The sequence below is a fragment of the Sphaerodactylus townsendi genome, linkage group LG16 (genome assembly GCF_021028975.2).
Source record: "Sphaerodactylus townsendi isolate TG3544 linkage group LG16, MPM_Stown_v2.3, whole genome shotgun sequence".
NCBI classification, from domain to species: domain Eukaryota; kingdom Metazoa; phylum Chordata; class Lepidosauria; order Squamata; family Sphaerodactylidae; genus Sphaerodactylus; species Sphaerodactylus townsendi.
The window spans coordinates 26866032-26882978 of NC_059440.1; the positions used below are offsets into that span (position 1 = coordinate 26866032).

At 46.1% G+C, this 16947-nt stretch overlaps 1 protein-coding gene across 1 annotated transcript; it reads left to right on the forward strand.

Moving 5' to 3' along the window:
• Positions 1-816: 816 nt before the first annotated feature.
• Positions 817-15957, forward strand: SLC35E2B (solute carrier family 35 member E2B). Its single transcript, XM_048519307.1, has 9 exons — positions 817-953; positions 5819-6288; positions 6706-6841; positions 7796-7923; positions 8339-8459; positions 8945-8998; positions 9607-9679; positions 10949-11094; positions 12410-15957. Exons 2-9 carry the CDS (start codon positions 5967-5969, stop codon positions 12651-12653), a joined length of 1224 nt encoding a protein of 407 aa, XP_048375264.1. The 5' UTR covers positions 817-953; positions 5819-5966; the 3' UTR covers positions 12654-15957.
• The last annotated feature ends 990 nt before the right edge of the window (positions 15958-16947 follow it).

Consider the following 16947-nt stretch of genomic DNA (forward strand, 5'->3'; position numbering starts at 1 on the left):
ATTTTGTCCAGGGGTTTGGTCATCTCCTTTCGCCCCCGGACAGCCCAGGCAGGAAAGAGGGGATCCAAGTTCCCTTCTTGCCACAGTTCCAGTCATCCCTAGTGTGTGTGTGTGTGTGTGTGTATATATATATATAGCTTCCTGAAATACTATAGATATAATATATATAATTATTAATTAATAATTATTGCTATATTAATCCTATGGCTGGAGGAAGAAACGGGGAGGAATATTCTCCCTTCCTCTGGACTAGAAACTTGTTTCCTCCCCCCCTTAAATGGAGCTTGAATCCATCTCTTGGGGCCCTTCTGCACATGCAGAATAATGCACTTTCAATGCACTTTGCAGAAGTGCGGAATAGCAAAACTCACTTGCAAACAATTGTGAAAGTGGACTGAAAGTGCAGTATTCTGCATGTGCGGAAGTGGGCTTGGGCTACCCTATAATGTCTTCCTCTCTGCTTTTGTATTGCTTTACATGGGTGTGCCTCTCCCCATGTTTGGTTTCTTATTTGATTATGGGAGTTCTTTACTTACGAAGTAAACTTCCATAAAAACTCCCATAATCAAATAAGCCAAACAGGTCCTTTTCCCAGAAGCAGAGAAACGGCCCATCTAGTCCAGCATCCTCTTTCCCACGGTGTCCCCTAAATGCTCCTAAACACGGAGGTCCCATTGAGGCCTCCAAACTCATAGCCTCCAAGCGCGGGGGGAAGGGGGAGGTCTGTCGCTGAGAATGCGTCTCAAGCCAGCGGTCATCGGGCCGTCCAGTAGCGGGGAGTTCCGCAAGCGACCCGACCAGCGCACAGGGCGAAGAGGAGCTCAGCTGCGATCTCTCCTCCCCCTCCGTCGCGTTCCTGCTTTCGCTCCGCCCGGGCGAAGGAGGAGCCATGGGGTCCACGGTGGCCGCCGTCATGGCTGGGGAAGGAGAGACCCGCGCGGGGGATGAGGCAGGTGGGTGTGTCGGGGGCACCTGCAGGGGCTGGGGGGCATCCCGGGGCATTGCAAAGCAGTTGCAACAGCGGATGTTAACAAGAAATCGTGCATGCATTGCTGGGGGGGGGGGGGGGGGGGGATTCCTATAGAAACATTTGCAAGGCTCAGACTCGGCATCTGTTTCCAGCCGACCGCGAATATTTGCATTTGCAGGTTAGGATTTTGCAAGAGCCCGGGGGATCCATCGCCCCCGGACCCTATTTCCAGGGCAGCAAAGGAAGCCTTCCCGAACCGGGTGTGTAGCTTCGTTGTTGCAGGATCCGACCTTTGCGGGGGGTGGGGGGTGAGGGTGGAGGGTTATCCCAGAATTAACTGAAAACAGATGGGAGTTGTTAACCCGACGAGTTGGTCTCCTTCCCAGGATTTATCGTGCAATCTTACGCGGAGTCACTCCAGTCTGTAGAAATGAACGAGCTTAGACAGGAGTCGCTCTTTTCGGGATCACACTGTTATGGATGGCCCCAGGTATCCGCAGCCTCCCAAACCTGTTTTCCTCTAGCCCTGACAGGGATGCAGCTTTGCTTTCCTTCCTTTCCAAACGAATATCCCCTCTTCTGCCATAATCAAAGTGGCTGGCACAGCCTGTGGCCCCTTCCGCACATGCTGAATAATGTGCTTTCAATCCACTTTCAATGCACTTTGCAGCTGAATTTTAGTGTGCAGGGTAACAAAATCCACTTTCAAACAAATGGGAAAGTGGATTGAAAGTGCATTATTTTGCATGTGCGGGCCTATGATTTTTTAAAGAGTGCATTTGAGAAATCACCTGGACCTAGGAAAGTGGTTGTTAATGCTGTGATAGAGTTCTGGATATTTGGCATCAGACTAAGGAAAGAGACTTTTTTTGCTGTGGAAACTTTTTTTGCTGTGGAAATTGCTTTGCCGGATCCAAGTAAGGTCCCTCCAGGGCCACCATAACACATGGGCACGCTAGGCAGTGGCCTGGGGCCCCATGCTAATCTATGTATGTTGTGACTTGCTGTCAATAAATAAATACTATACTAAACTATAAATATTTGTGACTGGAACATGCATATTTCATATGTGTTTCACTAAAAATAATGAACAGCGTTAATTTTTACAACAAGCGACATTGACATTTGCCTCTGATTTAGTGTCACTGTCACCCCTGAAACCATGAGCATGTGTCTGTGTGTGTGAGCCCCAGTGCGCTGCTTTGCCCAGGGGCCAATGAGGTTCACTGCCTCCGAACATGGAAGATCTCTTCTTAACTGTTCTGGTTGCTAGATCTGCCCCATCACACACGTACCTGGTTGTTTACCTGTACGATAATTGCCTCTTTGTCTCTGATCTGGGGCAGCCAAATACTTCTGTAGAGGCCATAACAAGGCTTTGTGAGCAACTGCTTCTTCCCCTGTCTCCACCAGCCTAGTCCTGCATTTATAGATGAAGGTTCAGTTTAGCAATCTTAACTAATCGCAGCTGTACACCTTGAATTTCTCTTATTCGTGCACTATACCTGCTTTTGGGGGGGCTAAAATTAGCTACCAAACCAGCTTGCAGGCCTTACAGTGGACGCTAAAATTCAAGACCTGTGTTTCTTGGGAAGGATATTCTTAGCTGCCTGGGACTCAAGCCCAGTGGAAATGCATCTTTATTTCTTTAAAAGTCACGCAGTCTCGTGTACAAAGTATATACCTGAGAGACAGTATCGTGTAGCGGTCAGAGTTCATTGCCCGTCCCTGATGTTGTTGATAGATTCATCAGGTCAAACTTTTACTCCAAATGTATGCCTGAGAACTTTCTGATCTCTGCAACTGGAATTGTAGGCTGTATGTGTAGGACTCTAGATGCCAGTAAAAGAATGTTGATATTTGTCTTTGAGTCATCTGCTCTGGTTTTTGACTGAGATTGTTTACATGCTTTATGAGCTTGGGCTGGGCACCTATATGGCTTCAGAAGGGGCAGGATCCAATTTGGTGGCAGGAGAGACTCCTATGTGTCTGTTTGTGTCTGTTTCACGTGGCTTCTGGGATTCTCAGCGTAGCAATGGACTTCACACTGAGATTGCTGTCATATTTTTTTAGGAGACCAGTCTCTTGATTTGCAGTTGCAAATCTGTTGTTTGGTTAACCGGGGCAGGGTCAAGAGTGCTGTTCTGTCATAACTGCTTGGATCAGACTACTGGTATGGCTATGCCAGTTTCAATCTCTCTCTCTCTCTCTCTCTCTCTCTCTCTCTCTCTCTCTCTCTCTCTCTGTCCTTTGTGGTCTCCTATGTGCTGTTACTATATTTTATTTTCACAACAACCCTGTGAGGTAGGCAAGACTGAGAAAGAGCAGGAGAGCTCCTGGCCTCTCACATGACCCAGCCACAAGAATCCTGTTTGGGTCCTTTCCGAATGATTTTCCTCAGCAATTTCTTGCATCAAAGTAAACCCCGCCCTGAATACAGATATCACCAAACCCTCTTCTTCTTTGCTGTCTCTGAAATGATCCCATTTCCCCTTCTCACAATGCCCCTGCAAGATGGGTGCATGGTCCAAGTTTGCCCATTTAGCTTCACATCTCGAATGGGGAGTCACACCCATGTTTTCTTGCCACAGTGCTGAGGCTGGTTGACAGAGAACGAAGTCTGCTGGACTCAAAAACTATTTAGGCATCTGCTCTGTGCCCAAGGGATTTTTGCACTTGGGGAGACAAGTAAACCGTGTCTGTTGCTCAGCTCGGGCACCTGAGGCAGTTTTCAGGCTATGGTGGATTGGATCTGCTCTGTTATTTTGTGATCTCTTTCTCTCTCTGACTGTTTTTCCCCATCGCAATTATTTGGGGAAGCTCGGAGGGTGGGGTGAGAGCATGCTCTTTTAATTATCTGACTTCAGTTCTCCTCCATAGTAGACGCAAATGAGAATGCAGCCTTTTTCTCTCTCTGTGGTGAGACGAATCTTCTCCCAGCCCAGCGATCACACAATGTCCTTTTCATTGTTTTTTTTCCAAAACAGACGTAAACATATGATAGATATTTATTATTACGGCCTTTTGGCCAGCCAATAGTTTAAAATCAGAGTACATGTGAATACATAGCACTCCACTTATACAAAAATATAATATAAATTAAAATCCATTATAAAATCTATTAATAAACGTAAACATATGTGCATTCTGGCAGAGAGAGAGTGTTCCTAAGACGTGGCATAGAGACACTGGCTTGCATTCCGTGCTCTGTTTCAAGCCAGTTGAAAAGGTCAACAAAACTGATTAAAGCGTTTTAAGGCAGCGGGTGTAAAGCAGCCGATGTTAGGCATGAATATTTCATAACTTCATCACTTAATTCATTTGTCTGGAGGCTCCATTTTGAGCCGGCATGTTCTAGCCCGCCAGTGAGGAAGCTTATGTTCTGAATCGCCCTCATTTCATTCACGCATTTCACCCACTCAAGGAGGTTCGTGAATGAACAGGGGTTGGAACTCGGGTCTCCCAGACTGGTTGCTGTCTGGTATGGGTGTATGCATTTTGCAACTGGTAAACTTTATGTTTACCCTCTTTTATTGTTGAATGATGTTGCTAGTCCCGTTTGTTTGACAATATGCCATTTCTATGAAAGTGCCGTCTGATTTTACTGTCCCTTTGCTGTTCTAAATATTTCTGCTTTTTTTTTTTAAGTTTGGGTATTAAGCTTGAATTTTCATCGTTTTACCTGCTGGTTGTATTTATTGCAGCCTTTGGGAACCAGTTTGGCTGAGAGTTGCAGGATAGAATTGCCTGAAATAAAAGCGCCACAATAGCGGTGCAGAGGTGGTTAATAAGATCTAGTGTTTATAGAACTTGATTTTTGTTCAGTCTGTACAACAGGACTGTAAGGTAGGCCAGTCTTGGTGTTCCCATGTTACAAATCTCAGGAGGTGAGGCTAAGAAAATAGCTTGCCTGAGGGTCAGAGAAGAAGAAGAGGAGGAGGAGATTGGATTTGTACCCCGTCTTTCTTTCTTGTGTGGAGACTCAAAGTGGCTTATAAATTTCTTCTGTTCCTGTCCCCACAAAAGACACCTTGTGAGATAGGTGGGGCTGAGCCTCAGTTACCTCACAGATGTCTGCTGTGGGGAGAAGAAGAAGAAGAAGAAGAAGAAGAAGAAGAAGAAGAAGAAGAAGAAGAAGAAGAAGAAGAAGAAGAAGAAGAAGAAGAAGAAGAAGAAGAAGAAGAAGAAGAAGAAGAAGAAGAAGAAGAAGAAGAAGAGAGAGAAGGAGAGAAGAGAGAAGAAGAGGAAAGAAGAAGAGAGAAGAAGAAGAGAAGAGTTTGGTTATATCCCCCCTTTCTCTCCTGCAGGGGAGACTCCAAGGGGCTTACAAGAGTTCCTTTCCCTTCCCCCTCCACAACAAAGCACCAGCCAGAGGTGGAATTTGGGGCTTTAGAGAGAGCTCCGAGAAGCTGTGACTAGCCCAAGGTCACCCAGCTGATGTGTGTGGGAGAGTACAGGCTAATCTGAATTCCCCAGATAAGCCTCCACAGCTCAGGCGGCAGAGCTGGGAATCAAACCCGGTTCCTCCAGATTAGATACACGAGCTCTTAACTTCTTACGTCACTGCTGCTCCTGAGAAGAAAGGAAAGAAGTGTGTAAGCCAGTGGCGTAGCGCCAAGGGGGGGGGGTGTGATACACCAGGCGCACAGCAGTGTGGGAGCATGGCAGGGATGCAGGCCGCACACTTGCCCCGGGCACCGTTCCCCCTCACTCCGGCCCTGGTGTAAGCTGCTTTGAGACTCCTTACAGGAGAGAGAGATGGGGTATAAATCTAAATTCTTTGTCTTCTACTGTTTAACTTTCATTGCTTTCTTTCTCTGATTTTGCGGAATACCATTTTTTATATAGGAAATGAAACTCCTTTCTGGGATGAGGACCTACAGTTACCGGTGAGCCAGGGCACCCTCCAGGGGTCACCCTGCCAGAGCTGAAGAATTGTGCCCACGTCGCCTTTGGCCCATGGTCATTGCGTCAAGACTGATTTCCAGGCCTCAAGATGGCTGGTCAGACCCTGGAGGACGCTGCTGTTTCCATCTCCCCTCTTCTTGAGGAGAAACCCAAAAGCAAAGGTCTTTTCCAGCTGGGCTCCCTTTTCCACAACCGGAGCGAAAAGTTTGTCATCTCCAGGAGCGACAGCGTGCCGGACGAGAACGTGTTGAAGATCACCATTACGGAAACCACTGTCATCGAGTCGGACCTGGGCATCTGGAACTCCCACGCGCTCATCTACCTCACCTTGTGGTTCTTCTTCAGCTTTTGCACTCTTTTTCTTAACAAATATATTCTTTCGCTGCTGGAGGGTGAGCCGAGCATGCTGGGTAAGTATTGTTCTTCTGACGAAATTGTGGGCAACGTTTCAGGGCTGGGGTAGAATGGGGGTGGACCACGTCGGCCATTAAAAGAAATACCTGAACTCTGCCCTTCTTTGTATTGTCGAAGACTTTCACAGCTGGAATCGCTAGGGTGTTGTGGGTTTTCTGGGTTGTATGGCTGTGTTTCAGTAGCATTTTCTCCTGACATTTTGCCTGCATCTGTGGCTGGCATCTTCAGAGGATCCTCTGAAGATTCCTGCAGGCGAAATGTCAGGAGAAGATGCTACTGGAACACAGCCATACAACCCAGAAAACCCACAACACCCCAGTTATAAACACTGTGTACTGATGGGATTGCTGGCCAGTCGAGGCCCAGTTGAGGTCCTTTTCTAATGTAGCTGCTTTTTCAAAAACCTCTTTCAGGTGCTGTCCAAATGCTCTCCACCACCTTCATCGGCTGCGTGAAGATTTTCGTCCCCTGTTGTCTGTACCAGCACAAAACCCGGCTCACGTACCCTCCCAACTTTATAATGATCATGCTGTTTGTCGGGCTCATGAGGTAAGGGTTTGGATGCCTTTGTGGTGTAGTACTTAAGAGCAAGTGGCGATGCCAAGAATTGAACCAGGGACCTTTTGCACTGGAATGGGTGCTCTGCCACTGAACTACAGCCTTTCCTCATCTTCCACTTGAAGCAGAGGCGTAGCTAGAGGAAATGGAGCCAGGGACAAAATCTGAGTTTTGCGCCCTCCACCCCATATGGGCGGACACCCTCCCCCACCACGACTAGGGCTCTGGTCAGTTTTAGGTTTCGAGTTTTTGTTACAATTTTGGGAACAATTTTTGACTAAATAAATTAAATAAAACAAAAAGTTAGGGTTAGGGTTAACGCAAGGGCAGGGGCTCGGGCTTGCGTTACTGTTACGTTGAGTTCTAGGGCGCAGTCCAAGAATAGGGCTATGGTCAGTTTCAGGTTTCGGGTTTTTATAACAATTTTGGGAACAATTTATGACTGGATAAATTAAATAGAAATAATAAATTAGGGTTAGGGTTAAGGCAAGGGCAGGAGCTCAGGCTTGCCTTGGTGTTACATTGAGTTCTAGGGCGCAGTCCGAGAATAGGGCTATGGTCAGTTTTAGGTTTTGGGTTTTGATGACAGTTTTGGGAACAATTTATGGCCGAATAAATTAAATAAAAATAATAAATTAGGGTTAAGGCAAGGGCAGGGGCTCAGGCTTGCCTTAGTGTTACGTGGAGTTCTAGGGCGCAGTCCGAGAATAGGGCTATGGTCCGTTTTAGGTTTCGGGTTTTTGTTACAAATTTAGGAACAATTTATAACTGAATAAATTAAATAAAAATAAAAAGTTAGGGTTGTGGTTCAAGCAAGGGCAAGGGTTAAGGCAAAACTTGAGGTCCTTGAACTAGAGGGGCTGGGCATCCAGACAGGGACCAAGTAAGAAGATACTGTGTGTTGATCATTTGGCATTAATCTTTCTCCCCCTTGTCTCTCTTCAGGTTCGCAACTGTGGTTTTAGGCCTCGTCAGCCTGAAGAACGTTGCTATTTCTTTTGCCGAGACAGTGAAGAGCTCCGCCCCCATTTTTACTGTCATCATGTCCCGCATGATTTTAGGAGAATACACTGGTAAGTGCTGCGGACAGCAGCTGGCGTTTTTGCTCGGCAGCGTGAATAAAGCGGGGAGTCACAGCATGGTTGGCATATTGGACTTGTGTACAGGTCCCCTCTGGGTTTGTTTGGGTGACTTTGGGTTAGTCATTGTTGCTCGGCCTAGCCTACCTCACAGGATCGTTGTTGGGGGTGTAAAACAGGGAAGGGGAGAACCCTGCTCTTTGAAGGGAGACTGGGATATAAAATTGATAAGTTGGGGCTCGGTCTGGCCCAAGGTCACCCAGCAGGCTTTGTGTGTAGGAGCAGGGAAACAAGTTCAGTTCACCAGATTTGAATCGGCCACTCGTGTGGAGGAGCAGAAAATCAAACCGAGTTCTCCAGATGTGCCCTGGTTTTGAAAGGTCTCGCTTCTGTTCCTTTCTCCTCCCAGGATTACTAGTGAATCTTTCTCTCATTCCTGTAATGGGAGGACTCGCTTTGTGTACGGCCACTGAACTGAGTTTCAATATCCTTGGATTCTCCGCTGCTTTGTCCACAAACATTATGGACTGGTGAGTATCCCAAAGACTGGGGAGACAGACAAATGTATCACTCAGTTCCCGCATAACCCAAGGCTAAAAGGTGTCCTGATCAAAAGTTTCTGCTCGAAATGTTTTATTTTTATTTATTTATCTTTATTTTGTGGTTGCGCCCACCACACCTCCCCACCCCCATTTTCAGAATCCCAAATGTGCCCTCAGTCTCAAGACCCCTGAGTTGCACCCTGTCAGGACTGAGCCTTTTGAGTGCAATATTTTTTTAAAGTCAGCAAGTGTTCAGATGTCAGTTTGCTCTACAGAAGCAGCTGTCAATCACGGTAGGCGATTCAGAGCTAGGTGGCCCAATGGTCTGTCTCCGCGTAAGTCATGTACATTGCTAGGCTGGTGGGAAGAGGCAGCTAAAAATTGAACACTGGGAACTCAGCCAAGGGAAGCTTGCGATTTCCCCCGATTCTCAGCCGTTCTAAGAAATAAACTCTGATTTCCTTCCCTTGCAGCTTGCAAAATGTTTTCTCAAAAAAACTACTAAGTGGAGACAAATACCGATTCTCGTAAGTATTTGTGGCGCTGTCAATTGACTAGGTTGATAGCTATGAGGGACCAGCTAAGATGAGGGTTTTCACGTGGGTTTTCTGCGTGTAACTTGGGGATGAAACACGTCCCCCAGGGTCTATTTGTGGTCACATCTCTCAAGGTCTTTAACTTCGAAGCAGCCACCAGAGGTTAAAAAAATGGCTAAAAATTTCACCTGCCAGGGCTAACTTTCCTGTTTAATCCACTGAGCTTGGTGTGTGATCATACATACCTTCAGAATTCCAAATATCCTCCTCTCAGTTGTGCTTTCCGCCTTCTGCCTAAACAGTCGTTCAGTGGTAAAAGATTCCCTTATGACAGGCTTCTGGCTGATAGCAAACTTCTTTTAGGAAGAAAGAGAGTTGGCCATCTGGCATTAAGCACCGGGGAGTTCAATTCTGACTTTAACCAGTTGGCCAAACTAGTTGCTGAACCCTTTACCAGAATGTTGTAAACCTTTATCCACAACCCCTTTCGACAGCCCAGCTTTTAATTCCAGCAGTGCCTCAAAAACCAGTTATTTCTTTGACTTACCTTTGTAACCATGATTTTTAGCCTAATTTCCAAATGCTTTTTTTAAAAACAGAGCACCGGAACTTCAGTTCTACACCAGCACGGCTGCTGTGATCATGCTTATTCCGGCATGGATATTTTTTATGGTGAGATTTGTTCCCACCCTTCTCCCCCACACCTCCCTGTGGCTTACCAGTTACCCAGCAAGGCCGTTCATGTGTATTTACACATAAATGGAGCTTCCATGTGAAGAGGCAGTATACCTCCAAATATCAGAGGGGTCTTGGCTGCATGCTGTTCTTGTGGAACCACTGGGAGGTTGGCCACTGTGAAAAAGGAAACTGGACTAGAAGGGCATTTGGCAAGGCAGTTATTGTATGCTTAGGTCAGTGATGGCAAACCTTTTTGAGACCGAGTGCCCAAATTGCAAGCCAAACCCCACTTATTTATCGCAAAGTGCCAACCCGGCAATTTAACCTGAATGCTGAGGTTTTAGTTTAGAAAAAACCAGTTGGCTCCCTCTTCCTCCACCCCACCCGCTCGAGAAGGGGCCAGCCTGCTCTAGCCTCCAGCAAGTCCTGCGCGCACCGCTCTGTGCCTCTCAAGCATCTCTGCCTCCTCTGCACCACCCGCCCCCCTCAGGCAGCAACCACCCGGAGCACAGGCACCAGGCCCGCCAACCAAGTCCTCCCTGCTCACCGCAGTGCATGCACGTCATGCTCAGTTGCCCAGGCCAGCCTAGATATGTGTGTGTGTGGAGGGGTGATTTTCCACCCCCACATAACGAACTCTGTGTGCGCGTGCCCACAGAGAGGGCTCCAAGTGCCACCTCTGGCACCCGTGCCATAGGTTCGCCATCACTGCCTTAGGTAAATGGAGCTTCCATTTACCTACCTTCCGTTTCCATTGTCTACCTTTACATTTACTTACTTCCATTGTGAATACCGGAGGACTCTTGGCTGCCTTTGGTCCTTATGGAACTCCTTGAGGGTATCTGGTTGGTCACAGGATTTTGGACCATGAGAACTTTTGGTCTAATCCAGAAAGGCGTATACTGATGAATAAATGGAACCTTCGTGAACAGAAGCAGTATTCCTCTGAATACTAGATTCTGGGGACAAAAGAACAGGGAAGGGGTTTTTCTCCACATGCTGATTCAAGGACTTCTTAGCAGGGGCTAGTTGGCTACTTTGCGAAACAGGATGTTGGAATAGCTGGACCCTGGGAGTGATCTAGTAAAGGTGTGCTTTTCTTGATAAAGAGCCCATCGTAAGTCACCTGTCCTGTGGCAGCTGGAGGGAGAGACCCTTTTGGTTGGCCTGTGTATCTTCTTAAGTTCTTATGATATTTTCCCATACTGCAGACGCACTCCCCCTTTGCCACGAGCTTCTGTATGGATTTCCGTTTCTTTTTAGGATGTGCCCGTCATTGGGAAAAGCGGACAGAGCTTCCAATACAATCAAGATATCATCGTGCTGCTCCTGATAGACGGAGCCCTCTTTCACCTTCAGAGTGTTACGGCTTATGCCTTGATGGGCAAGATCTCCCCAGTGACTTTTAGGTAATATATATATATATATATATATATATAGAGAGAGAGAGAGAGAGAGAGAGAGAGAAAGTTGGTGTTATCATGAGATCTGGCTGGGCCATTGGCTGAGAAACCTCCCTTGAACAGTAAGAAACAATAAACCCTCCCTGATTTCTGAACTTACAAAAGAACCTCCCAAATAGTAAACGCAGATGTTGACCAGATGTTGGATTCCTTTCAGATTGACAGTTCTGTGATCACAGCAAGAAATAGATGCTCCCAATGATTCCCATTGTCCAATTTGATTACAGAAACTACGTTGAGTCTTTTGTTGTTGTTGTTGTTGAAGGAGGGAGTGAATTTTAGGAACTGGATGCTCCATTGAAGCTGACTTGTTGGCTCAGTCTGAGGTGGCCGACCTATGGTGCTCCAGATGTTCATGGACTACAATTCCCACCAGCCCCTGCCAGCATGGCCAGTTTCTGCCCTTCTTGCCTGGCGTCATGCCCTCCAGCCCACCACTGGGTGCCTCCTCCATCGCCAGCTCCTCCACGCCAGGAGGGGTCTGGCAGGGACTAATGGCCATGCTGGCAGGGACTAATGGGAATTGTAGTCCACGAACACCTGGAGCACCATAGGTCGGCCACCCCAACATGACCCAAATAAATAGGCCAACAGGTGTTTGTTTGTTTTTAATTTACCAAAAAATAACCCCTCAGATTTTTTAATTTACCAAAAAAATGCAGTCCACAGATTCCATCTTAGAAAATGTTCTCCCCTCAGGTAGGAAGAAATTCCTCTCCTAATACAAATCTAAATCCAAAAGCTTTCTCCAGAGAGAAAGGAATGCCTTTTCTGAGATGATTCTGTCACCTGCCTGCAGGCAACTTCTAGAAACACTTGTATGTACATTTAAATCCCTTTCAGAGAGGCATTCCTTCTTCCCCTTGTATTACACGCAAGGAGGAGTGGGGCTTCTTATAAGATGCGTCAAGTTGGTACACGTATGCCTGACCTATTTTTATTCGTATGAAAATGTGTGCAGATTTAAGTTCTTAAACTTGCATCTCCAATCTTACAGAGCAATCCAGAGCCCTTGGTGGCTGGGGCCAGTGCCGCCCCCTGGCGTGCCAAGGGCTTTTGGGGGGCCCAGAGAGGCAAGATCCACTGGCAAATTTGTCCATTTCCCCTGGCATAGGGCCAGGCCACCTCCCAACAACAATTCATCCCTCCCCTCCAGATTGGGCTGTTAAATTTGCACCTATAAGCGACTCCGGTTGTGCTGGTTGGGTGATAGTTGTCTTTAAAGCGAATGATTTGTATGAACCATTCTCTCGTTCTTCAGTGTCGCCAGCACAGTGAAGCACGCGCTGTCCATCTGGCTAAGTATTATTGTATTCGGCAACAGAATCACCAGCCTGTCAGCCATCGGGATGGTTCTGGTAACGGTTGGGGTTCTGCTCTACAACAAAGCCAAGCAATACCAGCAAGAAACTCTCCAGGGCCTCGCAGCTGCATCGACCCTCCAGGCTCCACAGGGCAAGAACGAAGACACCGAGCCCTTGATTGCTAAGGACTTACAGCCATAGGATTTAGATGGCCCTTGATTCACCTCGGTGGAACTCAAGCTTTGGAAAACCACTATCCCAGCAATTGGCTGTGCCTGGGGCCTGTTGTACTTGCCGCCCAGAAGTGTGATGGGGTCAGGGAAGGACATCTTGCATTCGAGTATAATGGAGGACAATCTAGGCAGGAGTTGTTTGACAAATGGACACAGAGCAGAAGAATTGTGGAGAAGCGAGCTTGACTCTTGCCTCTCTGACAGCAAAATGCAAACAGGTGGAGGTCTCTTGGTTTGCACCCTCCACCAGTGGTGTGAAATGCAGATTTCTCAGTCACACTGCGGGCCCATTGCAAGACAAGGGAGCAATCGGACTTTCTCCATTAAGTACGTGACCCAAAGTGGCAGCGTTTTGGAAGCACTAAGGCAGCGGTCAGCTGTGGTTTGCATGCTGGCCAGCGTCGACTGTTACTGAGGGTGCAAAATTCCAAGTTGATGTCCAGAGCACCTTCTGAAGTCAAACCAGCGAAAGGAATCCATTTGTGTGTGTGGGGAGGGGCAGGACACATTAACCACTAGCTCATTATGTGTCACATCTGCACCCCCTAACCCTGCCCCCCCCCGCACCCAAATACCCACTTTGATGGGCCAAAAATTCACTTTGATGGAACTGAGACCACTAATTCTCTGAGCAACGCCCACTGAAGACCTTTAACCCTACACAAGGGAACATCAGCAATTTTAATAGCAGATTCCCCCGCATTCCCTAGTTGACTTCAGTGGCCCCTTGAACTGAGGTTTATAATGTATTTTTTAATATGATTAGGCTGTGAGGTACATCAGAGAACGGGAGGGTGAATAACTTGAATTTTTAAAAAATATATAGCTATAATGTGTAGGTATTGCAATAAATAACTGACTCTTGGAGAGATGGGTTATGACACAGTGGCAGCAAAGTCTTTTCAGTGCTAAGTTTTTCAGTGCTTCCTGTCGTGACGTGAGCAACTGAGGCATTCTTCCGGGAGAAGATATTGCAAAGAGGACTGTGCGGGGCAGAGGTGTTGGTTTAGTTTGTTTTTTAAAATGGCAGCGGTGTCCTCGCTACCGCTTGGTTTTCAGTTAGCATGCAAGATTTTTTAAAGCACGGGAGATTACAGGTCTGATCTGGTGGGCCAAGATCTCTCTCTCATCCCTGTCTCTTCACCCTGCCCGCAAGGCTAATTCCCTGACAAATGGTAAAGCGTCTTAGGTCCCCAATTAAAAAAAGGTTCTTTTGGCAGTTTGCAGCGCTTGGGGGCTGTAATTTGCCCACTGCTGAGCTGCTGTGTCTTCAGGTGTTTTGGAGATCCCACTGAACTTTGCCCAGTTCTCCTTTAGGTGCTGATGCAAACTGCCAGGCGAGCGGATCAAGGTATGTAGAACTGATGTATTGAGGTGGAAAGGGGGGGTGGGATTTGAAGACAGCCCAGACTGGTCCAGTCCTCTGATTCTGTGGGCTGCTTTAGACACTGCTAGTTTCAATTTCTTTTTGTCCTTTGACATTCCATGAGTCTTTGCCTGATATTCCCTCTTCATGAAGACCAGGAGGCAGGGCTGTGCATTTGCTGGGTTGAAAATGAAATCAAAATTCTGGGCTGCAAAAAAAAAATGACTTTTGCAACTCCTGTAAACTGTCTGAATTGAGGTAATTTGCATGATTGTGCATATTAGGCTTTCAGTTCTCATTGTTTTTCTGTTCTATTTATACTCCTTTTGGAGAACAGCAAAGCTCTTTGTCAGACAAGGCGATCTGCCCTCTAATTTCAGCCTGGTGATTCTCCTCTGGCTCCTAAGCATTCCGCCAGGCTCTCAAACACCTGGGTGCAACCATAGGACTAGAAAACTAACTTTGTTTAGTTTAAGATAAAAGCTAATCTTCTCTGGAAGCTGGATTTTGCGACCCAGCTCAGATTCTTGTCACTTTTCTGCAGAATTGCAATCTTGCTTGTATGTCATTTTATTCGTTTGCTTTACTTATTTTGAGCAGTACACTATTTCACACTCTGACCATTCTGAAAACGTCCACTTGTGATCTCATGTTGTGTAAAGAAAGGGGGTTTCTGTGTCTGAGCTGGAGTACACAATACTGAGCTGCAGTCCGACTCAATCTGACTTCATATATTTTAGCAAGCTCTTCTTGCGTTGCATATCAAAGCACAAACTAATGCCATAGAATGTATATGTAGATCACATGATATATTTCAAGGTTGTAGAAGAGGCATTCCCTCCTTTGCGTGCCTCTTCCAAGATGGGAGTGCCTCTTCTCAGATGGCAATTTTTGGCAGGGGAAACTGTCTGGCTAAAGATCTGGGGGCAGCTATCTTCATAATTAATTAAAAGGGATTTTTAATATTGGGTAATCTGACTGACAGACTGATGAAAGGCGGCCGCTGTCTTGATCACAGGGACTCCTGTGGATGTGGTGACACACGCCTTCTGTAATAATTGCAGGCTTTGGTTGGCTGTAGCGATCGATAGTGATGTAACATTTGACTTGTTCAAAGAATCGCCTCCTCTGGTGTGACCTGTTACAGTCTTGGGAAATCCACTGGGATGTTCTTTTGCCAAGGTGGAAGGCAATGTAGCATTAGTCTTTCAGTTATTCCTTCTTTTCAGCGAATCCAGGCATCTAAGTTTGAGAGGCCATCCAAGGGACATCTCAGTATCTTCCTTTACCACTATTCTTTCAAGAGGAGAGGAGACCCTGCTAATTCAAACTGTAAATGACAATTAAATGTCAGCAGTAGCCACGCCATGGCCGTCTTTAATCAAAGGTCTCAAACTCACAACTGATTTCCCAGTGTAGGGAGAGCTCCTTAGCTTGGGAATGCCTCTTGCCCATTTTTCAATAATAACAAACCTTTATCTCTTTCTGAGGATACTTGAAGATATGCGAAACAGTTTTGCCAGTGGTTCTGTGACGGGGCCAAAACCATAAATGTATTAGGTGCCAATTTGAGACTGAGAATGATCATACCAATTTGTCACTCTTGTCTGTTCGTTATTCCAGTATTGACTAAACCTCAAATCTCTGTGAACTTTTGAAACTTATTTCCATTTTAATTGGCTCAATGCTACTGTGACATCTTGTTTCAAATTTCCATTTGAATGATCTTGTGGAGAATGGATTGTGTCCTACGTGTAATGAAAACACCTGAACTACAAACATACTCAATGCAATTTTTTTAATAAGGAGGGGGATCTATTGAGTAATCCTGTTTTTTTGTGTACTGTATCTTCTGAGAATCCTGTTTTGTTAAGAGCCAATAAATCAGGTTGAATGTGTACAGAAATAGTTCTCTAGGTGGTTATTTGGATGCTCTGAGTTTTGCCTTACTGGCAGAAAACGTCTCATCTTGCATTTCATGGGTTCTTCTCTAACCCCCCAGCCCCCCCACCCCACCCCCCGGCCTGTTCCCTTCTTGTTTTCATGCGACTATCAATGGAGGACAAATTTCATGCTTCTGGTCACATGCGCTCTAGTCCACGAACACGTATTTTATTTTTAAAGGATTTAAGTTGCCTTTTCAGACTAATATTTATATATTTTTCACTGTTCAAAACACTTCATGCATCTTATAGCCCTAGCATAATCCCTCCTCAGGTAGACATTAGTGTCCTATGGTGATGCAAACTCGGGGCCTTGGGAGTTCTCCCTACTAGCCGTAAACAGAAAACTGCGCATGCGCAACCGCCCTCGCCCTTATTGTTACACGACTGCTACCGCGGTCCCCCTTCGAAGTCATTGGAGGAGAGACAGCAGATATGAGGTGTGTCTGAAAATGTATTTAATTCCTGTCTGGTGACAAAACAATAAAGTTAAATGTATTGCCGAAGGTATTATTAAAAGTTAAATGTATTGTTGAAGGCAGTGTGTAACAGACTTCCCTCTGTGATACACCTCTGAAGATGCCAGCCACGGATGCAGGCGAAATGTTAGGAACAAGATCCACCAGACCATGGCCACACAGCCCGGAAAACCCACCAGAACCAATAAAGTTAAACATTTCATTTATTTTCCTCTTTTTTAAAAAAGAAAAAGCTTGTATTACAGGCACCAGTAGCCTTGAGGCAGGGGGAGAGAGAACAGATCCATCTTCATGTCTCCTTTGCATAATATTTTAGGACCTTTAACTAAGAAATGGACGTGTTCTAGCAACACAGTTTTGGTGGAAACAGTAGCTCTCTCATTTTATAACAAAAATCAAATAAATAAAAGTTAAGTTATGGGCAAGTAATGAACTAAAGGCCCTTACACCCTTTAAAATCCTGCTGCTTTGACT

Coding starts and splice junctions, on each gene's coding strand:
- SLC35E2B (XM_048519307.1), top strand. CDS start 5,967: ATGGCTGGTCAGACCCTGGAGGACGCTGCTGTTTCCATCTCCCCTCTT. Junction 6,842..7,795: donor CTGTTTGTCGGGCTCATGAG/GTAAGGGTTTGG, acceptor GTCTCTCTTCAG/GTTCGCAACTGTGGTTTTAG. Junction 8,999..9,606: donor GGAGACAAATACCGATTCTC/GTAAGTATTTGT, acceptor TTTTAAAAACAG/AGCACCGGAACTTCAGTTCT.